The sequence below is a fragment of the Solea solea genome, chromosome 6, assembly GCF_958295425.1.
Source record: "Solea solea chromosome 6, fSolSol10.1, whole genome shotgun sequence".
Lineage (NCBI taxonomy): Eukaryota > Metazoa > Chordata > Actinopteri > Pleuronectiformes > Soleidae > Solea > Solea solea.
In genome coordinates this window covers 24,998,094-25,015,905 of record NC_081139.1, presented here as the reverse complement: position 1 = coordinate 25,015,905, position 17,812 = coordinate 24,998,094, and the positions used below count along the sequence as shown (strand labels likewise).

Here is a 17,812-nt window from a genome sequence, read left to right as displayed (position 1 = left end):
AAAGGTAAATACGTTGACATACAAACACAAACTTAAAGCAACTGTATGAACATGTGCTGATGGTGGTGTTATGTCACACTGTCGATCTTAACAAAATATTTGTCTCCATTAATCCATGTTTGCTTATTGTGAAGTATAATGTGGGTCTTTACTCGTGTCATTATTTCCTATTTGCTTAAATGTGATTCCCTGTCTGTGTGGGATCAGGTTTGAAGTGGCTTCTGTTGCTGCTGATGGAATAATGTGGCTTATTAAATCAAAACTGAACTCACTTTTTTTTTTATCATGGTATTTAATTAATGGCATGTTTGCCAACTCATTAACCGATTAATCAATTATTAAAATAGTTCATATCCGATTCATCGAGTAATTATTTCAGCTCCTAATGGATGGAAACATAAAATACAGAAAGTGAAATGTAGAAAGTAACAGAATTCAACTATTTTGATAATTGATAAATTGGTTTGAGTTTTTTTTTTCATTATTAAGTTTTCAGATTTTCTTAAATGTGAATATTTTCTGGTTTCTTTGCTCCATATAACAAAGAAATCATTAAATCTGAGTAATTCTGGTTTGTGGACAAACAGGACATTCGAGAACATGATAACAAGTACTCTATTAGTCTATTACTCTATATTAATAATCGTCAGATTAATCGATTATGAAAATATTCATTAGTAGCAGAACTTGCAGCCCTATCCATCCATCCATCTACCACGAGTCACGCTGACATAGGGCGATGGGTGGAGTCACACCCTGGACAGTTTGTATTTTATGTTTCTACTCTACATTATTTTCATAACCAGTTGATCTGTTGATTATTTTTACATTCATTCATTGTTTGGTCCATAAAATATTGAAACATGTTGGCCAGTGTTTTTCAAACCTCAAATGTTTTGGTTTTTTTCAGAGATCAGATTAAGGTCAAGAGGTCAGACATTGCCCTTGACTTCATTCATTCATCTTTAATTTCATTTCATGTGATCATCTTATTCATCCTGACCATCATCCAAAAAAGCCATTGTTCAGGTTTATTTGTTCTTTTAAAAATGTGACGAAATGATTGGGAAGTTTCTGATGGATGGATAGATAGATAGATAGATAGATAGATAGATGTGGAATTAAATATTAACATCAGACTGAGGCGCACACTTTTCACTTCACACTGCTATTTCTTGTGACTACAAACAGCTCCATGAGCTGCAGACACTGTGACAGATGACACACGGGTGGACAGATGGGCTAAAATCATTTCAGGACTTGAGTCAGAGTGGGACCTCTCTCGCTCTCTCTTTCTCTTTTTATGTGTGTGTGTTGGTGTGTTGTTGTATATGTAGAATTGGGTTCAGACTAAGCCTTCAGAAGGGCATTTAGACAGTTGTGCAATAAGAGTGCTTAACATCAGTAACTCTTCCAATCTGTTAGTGCAATATTCTTACAAACCCCACATACATCCACTCTGCTGTACAATGAACAATGTACTGTATCATATACTGCATATTTCCCTTACTGGCTCCCACTGTAAATACTTTTGAATACTTTTTTTTTTTTAACTACATATCCTTCTAATTTTGTCGAAGGTGTTGGTGCACTGTTTTGTTGTTTCTTCTTCCACTCTTATCTCTTCACTTGCACTACTAGAGCTGTCCTTTAATCTCGTTGTACACTGTATAATGACAATAAAGGTGATTCTGATTCTGGTTAGGGTAAGGAGATGTTGTGGGGATGTAAATCTTCAAATAAATGAAGGAAAGTTGGGCGGAAGTGAGCTGATAGTGTTATGACAGCAGTTCTTATGGTTAAGGTTAAATGAATTAAGTCGACGTACTGTCCTCTGAAGTCAGAAGACACCGTACAGTGTGTGTGTGTGTGTGTAACCGGATCCAAGCAGAGCAGGAGGACGTACTGCAGGTTTGTTTTCTTCCAAACGAACCAATGAGAGCCGTTCCTCGCGAGAGTGACGGCGTGACTCAGCGATTCCGGAGCCGACGTTCAGCTGTGTGTGTGTGTGTGTGCGTGTGTGTTCCAGCCAATGTGGAGGCGCGAGGGATCAGCACGGAGGGAAAACAACAGGATACGAATGTGAGTCCCTGAGGGTCACAGCCGTTACCTGCTGCTGCTGCTGCTGCTGCTGCACCACCTGTGTCAGAAGAAGCAGAGCACAGGGCACCAACCATGGCGCTGTCGCAGTGTTGGGAAGATTCACCGCTGAGACCAGGACTAAAGCGCGCCGGGACCGACGACCTGAAGGAGGTTTATAACGAGAGACACCGGCTGGCGCTGGAGGAGCTGCTGTCAGCAGGAGTCGAACGCTTTCTGGACTTCCTGTCCAGAGAGAAGATCCCGAACTTTCTGTCGGACGATGAGATCCGGAAGATCGGGAGCATCGCCGCGCACCCGCGCTGCGTCTCCGTGGCCGGCGAGGAGCAGCCGCTGGAGCAGTCGCTCAGCAGCTCCATGGACTGCTCCTCCGTCACTTATTTCCCCGAGGTGTCGGACGTGGAGCCGCCGCTGCTGGAGATGGGCTGGCCCGCCTTCACCGCGGGCTCGTACCGGGGAGTGACGCGGGCCGTGGCGCACTTCCAGCCCAGCTACGGAGAGAACATCTACAGCTGCAAGGAGGCGGCGAGGAAGATGATCCACAGCGCCAGAGAGGTCTGCATTTATTCACTTTCACTCTTCATTTATCTGCTTAATCATTCTGTGAAAACCCTAACCATATCATCTATACTACTAGGCTACTACTAAATGTTCAATTATTATATTTTAATTAGGGCCACAATTAATGATTATTTTTAGAATAATTTAATCTATCGATTATTTTCTGATTAATCTAGAACCACACAATGTCAGATCCTCTCTCACTCTATCTTTAAATGGAGCAAAGAAACCGGACAATATTCACATTTACGAAGCTAAAAACTCAAGAGAACTTGTTTTAATTATTAAAAACAATCAAACCAATTAGTTGATTATTAAGCATTATAACTATTAATCATCCCTAATTTGAATTCAAATTCAATTGCCTTATTGTTTCAAGTTGTATTATTACTGTACTTGTGTACATTACTGGATGAATTGATTTGAAGCTTTTTTTTCATGATTGTTTCAGCTTCTTAAATGTGAATCTAATCAGAATTTCTTTGCTCCATGAAACAGAAATCATTCAAAAGTGAATAATTTTGGTTTGTGGACAAAAACAAGACATTTGAGAGCATCATCATTTCCAGGTTTGACACTGACTCTGATTCGATTGATCGAGGAAATGATCGACAGATTAATCGGTTATGTAAATAATAGTTAGTTGTAGCTCTATGATCTATGTGCAATATAGATAATAATACTGTAATATCCAAATGAATATTAATGTTGATTTTAAAATGGGCCTAAATACTTTGATGGTAGGTTAGAATGTGATTTTATTTATTTAATCATTAGTACTTTGGGTGTGTGTGTGTGTGTGTTTGTGTGTGTGTGAAGTCACCTGTAAAAAATATTTGTGTATCATCCTCAAGATCCACTGCAGACTGTTCGTGTGGAGTTCTTTTGATGGACGTGAATATTAGAAGTTTGAGTGTTTTGACGTCTTGATTAAAGAGAAAAGAGACAAACCAACAGATAACAAAGCATTCACGTTCACACTGATGTTTCTGGCAGGAGCTGTCAGTCCAGCTTCTCCTTTTTGTAAAGGAACATTCCAGCTTGAAGAGGAGGGAGTGAGTGAGTGAGTGAATGTGTGGCTCAGCAGCAGCAGCACCTCAGGCCTGTGTGAGGCCTGTGTGCCAGATGTGCCTTGACTTGCTTCATTCCCCTTTGTTAAAGTTTGGATTCTTCCCTTCATTAGAAACATTTAAACTATGAATTTACTCCCTGGATCAAAGCTAAAAGATGCCGTTTGACTTTTGTATCTTTTGACTGCACTCACAGAACACATCGTCCCGCTCACGTCACAGGAGCGTCCTTTCTCTGAAATGTAACTCAGCTATGCATGTTTTTCTGAAAACAACCCAGACACTTTTATCCAAATAAGGTGGGCAGCTCCAGACCTGCATGTGGATAGTAACACCAATGTAAGCACATCTAAAATATCCTCCCCACAGCATGTGAAATTCCATTCCTCCTCGACAAAAAGACAAATCGTAGTCGAAAAAAAAAAATGAAGCGGAGGAAAATGGCAGCAAGCCTGACAGTGCACCTACTTGTGTCCTGCATAAAAGTCATTTGTTTGCTGACCAAGTGTTACACGCTGATTGCCATGGAAACAGACCATAGTCAATAGAGAGCTCATCGGGACACACATTGCAGGGAGTGTGTCTGACAGACATTCACTGAGGCCTTGCATGGAACAATAATGAAAAACACAATCATGTGCTTCATCTGGGAGAGAATTCTCTTATATTACCTCTGCTTCTCCTCACTGCAGGTGATCGCCATAGTGACAGACTCCCTGACAGATCTGGATATCTTTAAAGATCTCCAGGAGGCGTGTTCCCAGCGTGGAGTACCTGTCTACATCCTGTTGGACCAATTATGTGCTCCTGCTTTTCTCAAGATGTGCACAAATGTTGGTGTTCGCCTGGATGACCTCCGGGTATGTGGTTGTTTCGGTAAAGCTGGGAGTGGCCCTGTGTGCACAGCAGATGGCATCAAATTAAAATATGTAAATAGTCAACGCTCTGTATTTATGCACACGAAGCTGAATGAGTGATTGATCGACCCACCGCGTCTTTCTAGAGCCTTCAAGTCTTCCACTTCTTTTAATAGGCTTTGTGTACATATTTGCAGTTGCTATAATGCCCATGCTGTTTGTTTAGTGAAAAGCAGAAATGCTCAGAATTAGAATTCTTCAGTTGCCCAAGAGAAAAGTGGTGTAAAACAATAATAATGTTCATGATACTTAGATACACAGTGGATGCATGAACAGTGAACTGTTTCTTGTGCACAGTTCACAACAAAACAGACAATGAGAATATAAAGTATGTCCCAGTCCACACGGAAACAAAATGGAAACCAAGGTTTTCCATAAACATGGCCTCATTTCAGGGAATGTCCTCATCCACACAAAACCTGAATGTCTCTAAATACTGTAGTACACATTACAGGCCTGTATGTGGCGCTGTAGTGCTGCTCCAGAAGTACACCAAAACTGGAGGAGATGTACATGTGTGGTGTGTATTTTAAAAAACAAAGTTGGAGTGTATACCATCAAACAATCTCCAAACACGAGAAGAGGAAGATAACACGTGAACATAAGCAAGTGCAAGTGCAAGAGAGAGGCGTGGCTATGACATCATCGTTATCCCAAAGTAGTGTATTGGTCGTTTACATGAGAACACAAGTGTTCTGAGCTTTTCCCACTAAATAAATTTCATTTCAGGGTCAGCTGCTCCCAAAATGCTGTTTCCATGTGGATAAAATGCTAATAAGATAAACTTCACGAGGCTGGTTTTGGTGTGGACCGCCCATCAGCCTGTCAAGTACGGCACAAACACAATACCTTCTCTGAATCCATTAGTTAGATTTCATTGTGAAATATTGGCAGGAGCAGCAGGTGCTTGATGTCTAACTGAAGGGTCCTGCAGTTAGTCAAGTGCAGAGGAGTTATTTTTTAAAGTACGCTTTTATGATTTGCAAAGGTAAACCCATGTAAGAGCAGCTCTGCAGCAGATGTTTGACTGGGCGGGTCTTTTCTTTCCTCTCACCCTTGTTCACTCTCTGTTTTAATCCTTACAGCAAATGAGAGTGCGAACCATAACGGGTACGACTTATTACATGCGATCTGGAGCCAGGATTACGGGGAAAGTTCATGAGAAGTTCATGCTGGTCGATGGCAACAGAGTAGCTACAGGTTCCTACAGGTAAGAACCTGTAAGCCTGATTGTACCTGAGGTCAAAGTGGACACATTGTTTTATTTGACTATTATTGCAGCATGGAAATGCATGAAATTCACAAATTTACCAAGCTTTAAAAAAAATAATTCTCTCTAGTTCTGGGGGAAATGGGGAAATAAAAATCACAATATACTTTTTTGTGACTTTTTTTTTTTACAAAAAATATAAATTTGTCTATTTCATTTTAATCAGTATATACATAATATTGAATTTATAATGTTTAATGCATTTCACAAATGTATTCCATATCATAAATATGACAATTATCAATGCAACAGCCTATAAAACCTGGTAAAGTCATCACAGATACCTAATAATGATCTGAAACCATATATTGTCTCATGTCTCAACGATAGAGTTACTGTACAATATCGATATATTGCCCAGTCTTAATTCAGTCTTAAATGCCTCTCACTTTTAGTCCCACGTGTTTCATTCCTCTGCAGGTTCACCTGGACTGACGGGAAACTGAACAGCAGCAATCTGATTGAACTTTCCGGCCAGATAACAGAGAAGTTTGATGAGGAGTTCCGCATCCTCTATGCTCAGTCTCTACCTATAAATACTCAGGCGCCTCCCAGTTTCCGGAACAGTGGCACCTACGAGCACCTCATCAAACCCTCAGTCACCTTTTCCCCTCACATGGTCAGAGTCAGGCCGTTGGAGCCAGTGTGTCTGACCAGCACTCCCAACCAAAAACCCCAAGTCTCAGCGAAGCGACCCACGTGGGACTCTCCAGCTCGTCTTAAAACCAGCCAAGTGTCTAACGCCTCCACCATAGGTGAAGACTGGAAGGAGCAGCATGACATGCATAAGGAGATCCTGGCCGGTGGCACATCGTGTCCTGTCCCGACAGATCAGCTGCCCGAGGAAGAAGCAGCGATAACAAACGTTGCCCTCTGCCACGCCTCTACTCAGACCAGCAGGTCGGTGAGCGACAGTGACACCCAGACTGACCTCCAGCTCACACCGCAGCCGGACATCATCACAGAGACGGACACAGCAGCAAAGCAGGCCTCCTCTCCCTCCGTCACATCACCCAGGCACATCTCACCTGCTCGGGCAGCTGCCGACGACTCCTTGAAGGACTGCATCCACAAACTGGCCGAAGAGCGCAGGCACCATTACTCTACCATCCGCTCCAAGCTCGAGCACATGGTGACTTCGTTGTCCCAGAGGCGAGAGCTAGCGGACGTCACCAACATGACTCGGGAACTTGGCGCTCACAGCAGACGGAGGGAACACAAAGACTGGGAGGAGGAGCCAGACCCCAGACTTGTTGTTGAAAGTGTGGGCACAGGCACATGGCCAAGAGCCAGATGTATACACTAGTTTGTCTGCAGGGATTTTGGTAAGGAGCTTTTGTAGGGTTTATTGTGGGACTTGCTTGTGTTTCATACAAATGCTCTTGGTTCATACAGTAGAACTGTACTCTGTCTAAACTGCTGTGCCCAACTGTAGTCATTCCTGCTGGGTGTTATTTCTGGTTCAATGATAATGCATGATTGTAAAACTGCACAATCATGCTCTGCTGCGATGGATAGGACTCACATATCTACTGTAGTGTGATCGAAGTCACCGTTTTCCTGCTGTAGCTTAATCTGATCATCCCTCCTGAGACCAGATTATTGTCACCGTGCCTTTCTAATAAATGACCTATTTTTGGTAGATTGTAGCTTTTTGTGTCTTTTCTCTCTCTCTGTTGAGCTCTGAACCCAGCTGAGTGTTTCAGTCTTCATAACTGAGAAGAACCCGGACAGGTACAGAGGCTCTCAGACTGGGTCATGAACCCGGTTCTTTTTGCTGTAATGCAACCGTGACAAATCAAAGAGAACTGTAGCAGTGATGTCAAACTTACTGTTACAGAACCACTGAACTTTGTCTTTCACTGATAAACTCAGGTGCATTTTGTTGCTTACTTGAAATATGTTTAGTATTTTATCTTCAGGCCACACGGTGGTGCAGTGGTTAGCACTCTTGCCTTTGTAGCAAAAAGACCTGGGTTTGTAACTTGGTTGGTCCTGTATGTGGAGGCCCAGGCCTTCATCCATCCAGGCCTTCATCTATAGCTGCTTAACATTTTGTCAGATTGACATGTTTTTTTCCCAGACCACAAAAAGTTCTACAGCTTCATAATATTTTAGCAATGCCTCAGTTGTGTGCTAAGCTTAATGGTAACATATTACTTTTATAATGCAATTGAAGAACTATGACTGTCTGTAAAATTTCCCCCAGAAGGGACCGTCCTAATTTGGTCCAGAGTTGTAGCATGGGTTCTATTTCCTGAATTAGAGGGAGGAGATTAATTGTCACAGTGTCATCCAGCCATGACTTAAGTTTTATACCCAGATAAAAAGCCATCCCTGCCTAACATTCAGACTTTGACCTCTTGATTGTGTAAGCGGACACACGTGGAGAGGTGAGGATGTGAGGTACACTTGTTGGATGTCTGGACAGTATCAAAACATCATCTGCATACAGGGGTAGTTTATGCTAAGAGCTATTGCTAATGGTTCAAGCATGGACGCGGATATTGACAGGGACAGTGGGCAGCCCGGCCTCGTCCTCCTGTAAAGCTGAAACAGAGGAGATTTCCTGCCATTTGTTACCGCAGATGCCTTTGGACTGTAATGTAATAAAAGAGGGACCAAGGCCAAACCTTTCTAATGATTGAAAAAGTACTCCGACTCCACCCTGTCAAATGCTTTCTCAGCATCCAGTGAAAGAGCTGTCTGACTTCCAGCTTGCCACATAAAATGAAGCAGCCTGTGGAGATGATCAGATGACGTACTATCCTTAAAGAAAACCCACTTGACCTGGGTGAATACCTGCACTCCTTAAAAATGATAAAAGTGACCTAAGAAGAGGGACATAAAGGGAGCCCACTGTTCCTCTTGCAATAGGGTTGGACATTTTACACTAGTTAAAAAAGAACTAATCTCCTGAAAGAAAAAAAAAGACTTATAAAGTTATAAAGACATTTATCTCTGTATCATCTATCTTCAGTTGGCCTCTATCGTTCTGTCTCCCTGATACGATTGATTTGGTGTTCGGACGCTCTCTGTGCAAGAAACCGTCCTCTTCTCTCCCTTTGTTCATAATACTTTTGTTTAGTCCTAGCGAGTTATATTCTGCTTTTAATTTGTTTAGTTCAAGAAGAATGGAGTGATCGGCTTGGGTCCATTTTTTTAAATAACCAGCTCCAGCTCATGAAGCCATTTAACAGATTTCCTTGTCAGATATGAACAACGTTGAATGAGACGACCTGACTTTCAGCCAGTAATCCAGAATCTTACTTTTAATAAATTCCAGGGACTTAAATCTCCACCTAGTGAGCCGAGGTTTTGGTAATTGACCTAAACATAGTGCCAGCCCAACCTGCGACAAACACACCCACACACTCACGTGCATCTGCCACCTGCACACTGAGAAATGACAAATATGTTGGTTGAAAACTAGCAACACTTTGCCATGGGTGTGAGATAAAGCCCATTGTCTTAGACGGGATGGATTGTTGCTGCAGAATGTTGTGGTAACCATGCTGGTTAAGTGCACCTTGAATTTTGAATAAATCCCTAACCGCGTCACCAACACCATCACACCTCCTCCTCTTCCTCCTCCTTCCTGCTTCACGTTGTAGAAAACATCCGCTCACCTTTTCTGTGTCACACATTTGGAGTGATCTGACCCAAGCTGAGATTTCCACTGGTCTAATATCTAGTCCTTGTGTTTCTTGGCCTAAACAATTCACTTCTTCTTCTTCTTCAGTATATTTTCAGCCATTCCACCTCGTGAAGGCCTCTGTTGAGATGAAGTCAGTGAAGCACCTCACCTGAAGTGCTCTTCATTTGCAGTTTCTGAGGTTGGTGATTGTAATGAACTGCAGTTTTATCACAGCGTTTGATGGTTTTTGCAACTGCACTTGAGGATTCATTCAAACGTCCTTGAAATGTTCTAGAATGACTGATCGTCATGCCTTAAAGTAGCAATGGACTGTTGTTGCTCTTGTTGAGTGGCTCTTGTTGAGTGGCTCTTGCCATAATATGAACAATTAGAACAGTCATAAATATTCACTGTATAAAACTGTGTGGCATCGCTAACCCTGCGTTAGCACGAAGAGGGCAAGACGAAGATTTCATAAGGTGAATTCTTGAAAACCATTGATATGAATAGTCTAAAATATAAAATGTATCGTTGTTTACTGCATCATTTTCTCTCATTGTTTTGATGTCTTAACAAAGTAGTAATAAACAAAGTGACACACACACACACACACACACACACACATACACAGACACAGTCTGGTTTCCAGGACCTCAGAGGACTACTAACCGTAACTACTTATCATAACTACTAGGCCTAACCCTTACCTTAACCTAACCATATAACATGTCCTCACCTTAAAATGTAATCATTTCACTTATGGGGGCTAAGTTTTTAATAATAATTCATTTTAAATGAATAATGTCTTCTATGAGACCACGTTATTACCAGTGTGATGTTACACATGGTCCAGTGGCTCCTCCTGTGGTGTGAGCGTCCTCTACCAGGCAAGCACATCCTCAGCCTCTGCACTCATTATGTATAATGGCGTCGCTGAAGGGGATCAATCTACAAGTAAATAAAAAGGTGTGAGAGTAGTGAGTAGTAGTATTTGATTGTAACTGTGTGTAACCAGAGAAACAGAGGGGGGGATACACCACTCAACCTTCTGCACATCTTAGGCTCAACACATATTCCCTGCAATTCACGTTTGAACTGATTTTTCTGTCTATTTTCATAGATTTGCATGGACCCCACTTGTGATGTGATGAGCAGTACACGTTGTCACCAACAGTGGCAGAGCTTAGCCACCAGAGGGCGTGCGGTCCTCAACTAAAACAAGTGACTGTGTTCCCCCCCACCACCACCACTTCCTTTGGCTTTCGTAGGCTCACAGAGAAAAGGAGGTCTGGATCCACCTAAGCTTTGTTTGTTGGATTAAAATAATCATCACATGAGTCCATTCCACCCTAAAAGACCACACCTGAATCATCCATACTGTAGATGCATTTGTTCTAGATTCCTTGTGGAGGCTTCTCTGTAACATTTAGGTGTTGGAGTGAAGGCGGCTGCAGCTTCATTTAAACAGATAAAAACCAGAGAATTGCAGCTCAGCGTGTCCTGCTGCACACTGGGGTCCAGTCCTTGTGTCCGTCAGCAACGTGTAACATAATATTCAACCAAACATTCACCCGGACAGTCGGCACACGGACAGACTGTACGACCGAACAGATAGAAATGATGTTTTTCATGTCTTCATGACATATGCATATTTGCATGTGCCATGATACAGATGTAGATTCAAAGGCCAGAGTGTGTGACATGATGGCAGCCCCTCCCTCTGCTCTGCAGAGGCCCACAGGACACAATAGATCAGGGTGATGCAGACAAACAGTACATCTACATGTGCATCACTGTCGCCTGGGTGTAGATGCCCCACATCTCTTATGAAAGTTTATCATCATATATAAAAAAAGCTATTGCAGCTGATTGTTTTTGTAAGACATGATGATTTTTTTAGTTGTGTCTCGTGGAGGGAACAAACTGCAGCTTTAGCTTCTGACGCTAACTGACAGAGGTAAATGGCTCTCCTGATGCCGTGCATAAACATTTTAATTACTGCAAACATGGTTGATGAGTTTGAAGCTTGACTACTTGGCCTTCATTAGTCAGATTGTGAGCTATTGTGACTCCCAGAGGTGCCGTTTGGCTCCTTCGAACACTGCCGATCACTGTGTTTTGCATTCATCATTTACCCTACAGTTGCTTAAACCCAGGCAGGCACGTGCAGCTAAATACATTCTTTTGTGTGTGTGTGTGTATGTGTGTGTGTGTGCGTGCAGGACTTTCAGTCTGTTCTTTCATTTGGAGGAGAAAGATCCTGACTTGAGGAAAACACTGATAAAATGTGCTTAGTGTGCTGATTTGTACTTTGTTGTGCGGTGCCTGTCATAATGATTTTGTGTTTGCTGTGCCATCTGAGCCCTGTTTTCCATCAGGGCGGCCGGTGCTTGTCGCTACGTTCCGCCTCAGGACCGACACACTGATAATGAATGTTCACCTCATTGGAATATAAAGTGTGTCTCAATTATGTGGTCACCAACTGACCGTTGTTTGGGTGAGTGAGTCAGACAAACTGATGACACGCGCGGACGTTCCGTTTGCACAACAGCCACTCACTTCCTGAGCAGTACTGCTGATGCAGAGCTGCAGCTGGGATAATGCAGGTGGAAGGTATTGTTGATACGCTCTTTATGCTAAGCTGCATGTTGAGCTTTAAAAACACGCTGTCTGGCAGCAACCTTGCCGCTATTTTTAGATGGGCACAGCTGCTCCTTAGCACCCAGCCTTAAACCAGCCATTCACCAGAGATTTATGGCACAGGCCCATGAGAAACAGCTGTAGTGTCTTGCCACTTGCTCGTCCAAGGAGGACAAACAGAGGTCTATCAGGAATTATATTCATTAGATTTACTGGGATGCCTCTTTAAAACAGCTGACAGCGGTAATAAATGTCGTTATCAGAGAGCGGGATAGCGTTAAAAGCACAAGTTTGGAGTGACGAGTGAGTACACGACCACAACATTAGTTGTTGAACACTTTTGGTGAGACACCGTGTGTTCCAGTGAAATAAAACCACCACAGAATGTGTATCAGCAAAAAAAAACCAATACTTCCTGTTCCTAATGAAAGAGAGACAGTACAAAAACACAGGTTTGATCCTTCACTGGTTTTCTGCCTCACTCTACACTTTATACTGAGGTCACAGTCCGCTTCATCACAGCCTCACTATGACTATGACTGTCATGTGATTATAGCTGTGTAAATGCAGGGAAATGCTCCTTCTCTCTCTCTCTTTCTCTCTCTGTCTCTCTCTCCACTCTCACACTTTCATTTCCTCTTTGGCAGCTTTTCTGGTACAAACAGACCTGGTTTGGTCCAGTATTCCTAATATGGACTGAGGCCTGGTTGTGATCACTGAGGCCAGGGTTTAGGTTAGAGGTAAGAGGACATAACTAGTTATGGTTAAGGTTAAGGTTTTGGTAAGTTTGCATAAATGAATGAAAGTCAGTGTCCCTAAAAGAAAAGCTGTGTGTGTGTGTGTGTGTGTTTGGGGTGGGACCGTATAGCCATGCTATAGCAGCTTAGCTTGTCAGCTCCATTGTCTGCATTATTCAAAGGGACATCTTATCAACGGGGGCCAACTCTTCTAAGCCTCCTCCACCATGAGCTCCAGAGAATGATGTTCTACACTGCTCCATATTGCCTCTGGTGTCTATTTCACCAGCTCTCTGTCCATTTATTGATGCATTGTCTTCCATTGATCCGTGCATTGATGCTACACAATCTATTATCCATCTGTCTGCTTAAATGATCCTTCTCTGCAAACTATTAAGGAGAGTCATGGAGAAGTCCAAAGGTTGGTGATACATTCAGGGAGAGAGGGGCATGTGTGTGTGTGTATGTGGGTGACACAACGTTGTGAAATTCACACACGTGCAGTGATGAGTGCAGAGTGAACTAATCACACAGAAACAAGGGGGAGCAGGGGTCTCCAACCTACTTTTACCAAATTGAATTCTAGCTATTGAAGCGAAAAGATCAGCCACCCAATAACATTTGGTGCAGTTTGTTTGTGAGAAGGAGAACAAGGACATCAAAAACCTTCTTCACAGGCCAGACGTGGACGTATGGAAGGAGCACAGGACTGGGAAACACTGGCTATTATAGGAAAAATGGCCACCACCTGGTACTGTGATCTAACACTCTGCAAACTGTCTACTTCTTAGTATTGACGGCACCTGGAGGATGCCACTGATAAGGCCACTGAGAGGAAGGCAGATGCAGAACAGCGAGGCCGTAGAGCACTAGTCTGCCCAGTGGAGGTTGACTGCCGCGGCTTGTAGGCCTCTTGAAGACTTGGGGATCTACAGGAAAGCCTGAAGGAGCGGTCAGGGACTGCTGAGTGCTGCAGCCAGTGGATTTCAATGAGGAGGAAAGACCCAGGTCTGACCAGCCTGTGGTGTAGAGAGAGTGTATCGTGTTCGCTGAGATACACGACCGATGATGTATCCCTGGTATCAGCTGGTGGTCTGGCCTAACGTCGATCTTGTGCAGAGGGCGTTCAAAGGCATATAGGGTTTACTAACGTTTTGTCCTATGTTCTTAATGTACACCACATTATCTTCACACACTTAACATAGTAAAGCAGAAAACCATCCACTCACACGGTGAGCATGCACTGGGCCTAAGTGGAGAAACCAACCAGGAGGAAATCTCTGAGAGAACCAGACTCAAAGATGTTAATAATAATAATAATAGCATCAGAATCAGGGTCCTGCAGCCGTGGAGTCACAGTTTAAAACAAAGAGTGAAAGACAATAATAATGACTGAAGACAGAATAAAGGCAAACTATGGGAGAGAAGCAACAACGTTAGTGTGATATCATAAAGTCATATTCATACAAATAATGTGTGAACGCTCAGTGCACCCCTAGGCATATGGCAGCAAAACTAAGGGGTAGTTCATTGTTGAGAAGCTTTCCTTGAGCCTAAGCTATAAGCTTTATCGAAAAGGACGGTTTTAATTTTCCTAAACCCGACGCTGGGAACTGGTTCCACAGGAGAGGAGCCTGCTAACTGAAGGCTCTGCACCTCATTCTGCTCTTACAGACTCTGGGAACCACAAGTAAGCCTGCTTACGATGATGGTTCATAATAAGGTATCACATATTAGCAAAGAAACAATTGATTTCATGCAACATGCTTATCAGAATAAGAAAACATAATATAATAGATAATATAGTGACATAATAAACCACTGAAAATATTCAAAAAATAGCTAACGGTTACAATTTTATTGATTTTTCTTTTTCAGGGTTACAACACATTTTCTCTGCTGTGCCTGTTCACAGTCCACATGTGTAGATTATATTAAAAAAAAAACACTTCACAGAAGCTGAACTACAATGAACATTTTCATTCTTGTTTGATTAATCTAAACACAAACACATGTATGTTACACACTCAACACAGATTATGTCAAAGAAATACTTTGCATTTAGCTTTGTGTTAGTACTAGAATAGGAAAAATTGTGCTACCCAACTACTTCTCGACTCAGGGGAAAACTGAGGTTGGGAAGCACAATGTTTCCAAAATACTACCTCTATTCTAGTAATACAAAGCTAAATGCTAATCAGTGAAGTATTCTTTAAGCAAAGAGGTATCAATCTTCACATGTAACTGTTGGCACTAGAATATTTAACTAATAATAATGATGATAATCCTCTGTGGCCTGAAAATATTAATTGGATAAACTTAAAAATGCTCAGTCATCAAGCTGAAAAAAAAAACTACCGAAAAAAGATCTTCTTTATCTGACATTTTGGAGGTTTTCACCTGACACCAGCTATATTTAGGAAAAACACATCCTTCACACTGCACTTCTTTAAGGCTGTGGAAGTTAATTTTACATGTTTTTTTTGACATGTATTGGTATTTTTTTGTTTAGTTTTTTTATCAAGATGACACTTCAATGATCTCCCTGTGAAAACAAACAAATAAAAAAGGCCACCAGTCAACCCGAGATGTGCGCTGCATCAGATTGAGATGCGAGAAGGATTCGTACACTGTATATTCATGAATTCAGTGAAAAAAGTCCAACAGAGGCAGTATGATAATCTTGCAGTAATTGCATTTTTTCCTTGGACTGTTTCTGGCAGAGCTGAGAGTCACATCCTGAGACATCAGGGTAGTCACAGTGGTGTGAACAGTAGATACACTCTGACCCTGTAGCGAAGGCCAGGAAATCCACAGCGAGGTCAAGTGGTGGTTACGCCAAATCCATTGGATTCATGGGTAATGGGATGGCTATCATTAGTGCTAGGATGGTCAATTATATGTTTATTGAGCAAGACAGACGTCAGATAATTAAACTATTGACTGGCTTCTCTGTGTCTTATTAGTCTTGTGATTCAGGCTCAGGCTGAAATCATATCACGTCCGTGTGGAGGCATGAGATCCTGATGAGAGTGGATGTAAAAAGCACAGTGTTTTTTACTCACTCGGCAGATTCACTTGATGTCCTGACCTTTGACCGAAGAACTGCTTTTGTTTAATTTTTCTGACTGTGCCCTCTGTCTCCAGCAGGGAACTCCATCAACACCAACCAAAAAAAGAACATCCAAAGGAGCATATTTCAGAATATGAAGCTTTTTTTCATACGTGTCAGTCTGCTGGATTCACGTCAGCAGCCATCTGAAAAGTGCTGACACCGCTGCCCTCCCTCGCCTGACAACCCGTTCCTCTGTGTGAACTTGGATTTAGCTCAAGGGTATAGGCACCCTGCTAATGTGATGTAGCTCTACCAAGGGAAACAAATTGGCTTGACACCTCATACACTGCCTTGTCTTGATTGTGTATGAGCTTCTGCTGCTAATGTGTTACGATGGGTAGAGCGGCATGGGGAGGGAAAGGAGTGTGTGTAAGACAGAGAAAGACAGAGGGGGAGAGGGAGCGGGAGGAGGGAGAGGGAGAAGGAGGATGGGGGAAGGGGCCTCAGTCTGCAACATCAGCACAAGTGGAATTGCATTGATTCAGTTAACTGCAGAGTTGGAGCGTGATGTGGAATTCTGTTTATTGAGGGTGGAGGTTTACACGATAGTCTCCATTTTTATCTTATTTCCTACATCTTATTCCTAATCAGTCCCTGCTCTATAGACTGTTCAGCCTCATACACTTAGCTTAGCTCCACCTGCACGTCCCATATTATTTTACACAAAATGAGCTGCTGTGTGTTTCTTACTGATTTAAACACACCCATCATATGTGCATGTGCAGACACAACGATGAATACCTGCGAGCTGCTCGGCTGTGGTGAGAGCACACACACATCACTATTATATTCTGTTAAGCTATGAGACGGAATCCAAAGCCTTGACATCATGTTCTGTAAATCACAGAGAAGATATTGACTTGTGTTTTACAGTCAAACTGAAAACCGTGGACAAAAGAAAATTAAATCCACGTAAATATTGTTTTAAATTGAAGGGAATCAAGTGTGAAATTGTAGCTTGTGATGATAAAAGACGTCATGTTTGATGTGGAAATGGATTCATGATCGGTTCTGAATGAGATTAGATCACATTATAAATGTACAAGTTTCTCTCTTGTATGTACATTTAAAATGGGCAGATGTAGATTTTCTCTGCCTCTCCTCTCCTCTCCTCTCCTCTCCTCTCCTCTCCTCTCCTCTCCTCTCCTCGTGTCTTAGTGTTTATCATAACTGCCTCATATTTCCCCCCAAAAAGACATCCTTTGTCCATATTTCTGTATTATTATCATTCACTAGCATTCACCTTCTCACTTATTTCTCAGACGTCTGATTGTAGCCAACGTGTACAAAATTAATTCAGACGGGGAGGCCTTGCCTTGCCCTGCAGGGGAGGGGCAGCTAGTTAGTGTCAGTGGTTGGTAACGGTGGTGGTTCTGGTGTCGCAGGACAATTTTAAATCCAGAGTCAGCAAGGGTAAAATGTCAAGCATTTCTTGGGGAAGCAGCTCCAGAGGCTTCAATTCTAAGCTTTAATCTTAATTGAGAGCATCGCACATTGATATTCCATAGACCTCGCTGCCCTTCACCTCTCAGCTGCTTTCATTTAGAGGGCAGCCGTGTACCGCACCAGAGCATGGGGATTGCTTTGTCAGACAGCCAAGAGGCCAAAGGCAAGGTCAACCTCTCTTTGTAATGTGACTCACAGTGAAGTGAATGCATCACCTCTTTGATGCTGCCCATTGCTTTTGTGAGTGTCCTTAAAGTAAACGTGAATTCATTGTTTCACATGCGACTTTATTTTCAGCGTTGTGTGTGTTCATGTGTTT

General features: G+C 42.5%; 1 protein-coding gene across 1 annotated transcript; it reads left to right on the top strand.

Annotated features, from left to right (window-relative positions):
- Window positions 1-1,637: 1,637 nt before the first annotated feature.
- fam83d (family with sequence similarity 83 member D) lies at window positions 1,638-7,560 on the top strand. The gene is made up of 4 exons (XM_058632786.1): window positions 1,638-2,655; window positions 4,424-4,591; window positions 5,734-5,858; window positions 6,339-7,560. The coding sequence occupies exons 1-4, from the start codon at window positions 2,176-2,178 to the stop codon at window positions 7,222-7,224; spliced, it is 1,659 nt and encodes a 552-aa protein (XP_058488769.1). The 5' UTR covers window positions 1,638-2,175; the 3' UTR covers window positions 7,225-7,560.
- Window positions 7,561-17,812: the final 10,252 nt, after the last annotated feature.